At 55.1% G+C, this 2,020-nt stretch overlaps 1 protein-coding gene across 1 annotated transcript; it reads right to left on the reverse strand.

The window, feature by feature from the left end:
- Nucleotides 1–217: 217 nt before the first annotated feature.
- On the reverse strand, nt 218–1,549 carry LOC124650343. The gene has a single exon (XM_047189875.1). The coding sequence runs from the start codon at nt 1,492–1,494 to the stop codon at nt 544–546; it is 951 nt and encodes a 316-aa protein (XP_047045831.1). The 5' UTR covers nt 1,495–1,549; the 3' UTR covers nt 218–543.
- Nucleotides 1,550–2,020: the final 471 nt, after the last annotated feature.

Below are 2,020 nucleotides of genomic sequence, written 5' to 3' on the forward strand. Positions count from 1 at the left end.
GAGAACTTGGATTTTAGTTGTTGTTTTCATGGTTGTATTTGTGTTGCCGTTGTAAGAACCACAATACTAAAGCGGAATTTTTCTTTTTTTTAGGTTCTTCTCTTTTGAATGTGTGCATTCATACTACCATGAGAGTATGATGTCGTTGCAAAGTTGGGTGTAATTGGTATCTTCGCGTATTCCGGAAAAACCATTGATTTATTTATTTAGAGATTAATTTCCATGTAGTGAAGATCGATCCCTCACGCAAAACATTATCTTACATGCGGAATTAATCTACATCGATCGAAGGAGGATGCGGTGCATGACGGGCACTGCTTCAATTTGCCACGATCATAGCTTTGGCCGGATTCTATACTAGAATCTCTAGTCTACCTCTGCTGTACATCGTTCCATTTAGCAAACTATTTCATGCAAAGGCGGCACTTTTGTCTCTTGACGATGCTAGTAGATATAGCTGGCTAACTTCTGTACAGTCTTCCGTGCGACAGTGCAGGCATGGAGTGTGTTCGGCCATGTGACGATGGCGCGGTGTCGAGCTGGCTACACGCGGATGGGCGCGGGGGCGCGCAGGCGGCGGTCTTGCTGATCTATGGCCATCTGGCGCTGGTCGGACTCCTGGCGCTGGATGCGCAGGTGCTCGTGCTGCCTCCGGATGAAGCTCTCGGCGCGGTGCAGGAGCTCGTCATGCGCCATCACCACCAGCACATCCCTGGTGCGCCACCCCTGCTTCGCCGCAACTGGAGACGACGTCGCCGATGCCGCGCTCGGGTGCGGTGGCGAGGGCGGGACCATCGACGCCGACTTCCGCATCTCCCTCCGCGCGGAGACGGCCACGGCCTTGTCGGCCGCGCGCTGCTTCCGCGGCAGCTCCTCGCCGCCCCACGTCTCGCTCTTCCGCACCGCCACCGGCCGCGCTGCGCCGCTCCGCACGATGGACAGCCACGCCGAGTCCATCGACACATCGTCGGTGTCAGCGGGCTCGGACGCAGTCGCAGCGGCAGCCGCGGCGGCGGCTATCGGCTTCTCCTCCTCGATGTGCTCGTTCTTGACGCCGGGCTTGACCACCGCCTCGACGGCTGCCGGCGGCTTGTCCTCTCCGGCTGACTTCCTGCGCACGCGGGGGCGCTCGGTCGGCCTCTTGGCAGTTCTTGCTTCCCGCGGCTGCCTCGCCGAGACCAGGACCGGCGCGCTGACGGCGTCGGGAGCGGCTGCAAAGGCGTCATGGTCCGACGATGGAAAGAGGGCATACATGGCATCGGATAAGTCGCCGCCCGATGAGGATGATGCGGCCGGTCCGGTGCGCTGGCGATGGGAGAAAACGAAGAGGCAGACGATGATGACGTTCGCGGTGATCCAGAGGAAGGAAGTGGACGAAAGGACGTCGGTGGGGAGATGCGCGGTGGAGACGAACGAGGACGCCCCCGCCGTGGCCGCCAGGAAGGCCACGACGACGGCGACTACCGTCGCCTTGCCGAGGAGGGAGCAGCTCATCTCCGGTTACAGGAACTGCGAGCGAGAGGGAGATGGTGGCTACTGGCTAGCTAGTTGTGTAAGGAGGGGGGCAATGGATGGATGGGTTCAGTCGTTTATATAAGCTGATCGAGGCGGCATGGAGTCGTAGCGACTAGTGACACTTCTCTGAAAAGCATAAAGCGAACGCTCGAGATATTTTTCTATTTCTCAATCACAGCTAATTTCCAAAATAAAAGTTTGCTAAACGTAATGAACTTTGGGGCAAGCCACCAAAGGGCTCAACTCTCACTTAGTCACTTACAAGTTACAACACATAGTTCCAGTTCATGCATAACTTGTACTTCCAGCGCCAGGAAGCTGGAGCAAGGGCCACTAATGCATAACACGTACTCAATGATTGAGATATTTTTTCTCAGCTGCAACCTACTTCCAGCGCCAGGAAGCTGGAGCAAGGGCCACTAAGGGTGTATTTGTTTGGGGCATTTTTTTTAAAATAATACGATTTTTTAATTATTTTTACAAATATTACGCGATTTCAAAAAAT

The sequence above is a fragment of the Lolium rigidum genome, chromosome 4 (genome assembly GCF_022539505.1).
Source record: "Lolium rigidum isolate FL_2022 chromosome 4, APGP_CSIRO_Lrig_0.1, whole genome shotgun sequence".
NCBI classification, from domain to species: domain Eukaryota; kingdom Viridiplantae; phylum Streptophyta; class Magnoliopsida; order Poales; family Poaceae; genus Lolium; species Lolium rigidum.

Excerpts from the sequence above, each read along its gene's own strand:
- LOC124650343 (XM_047189875.1), bottom strand. The coding sequence starts at position 1,494 with ATGAGCTGCTCCCTCCTCGGCAAGGCGACGGTAGTCGCCGTCGTCGTG.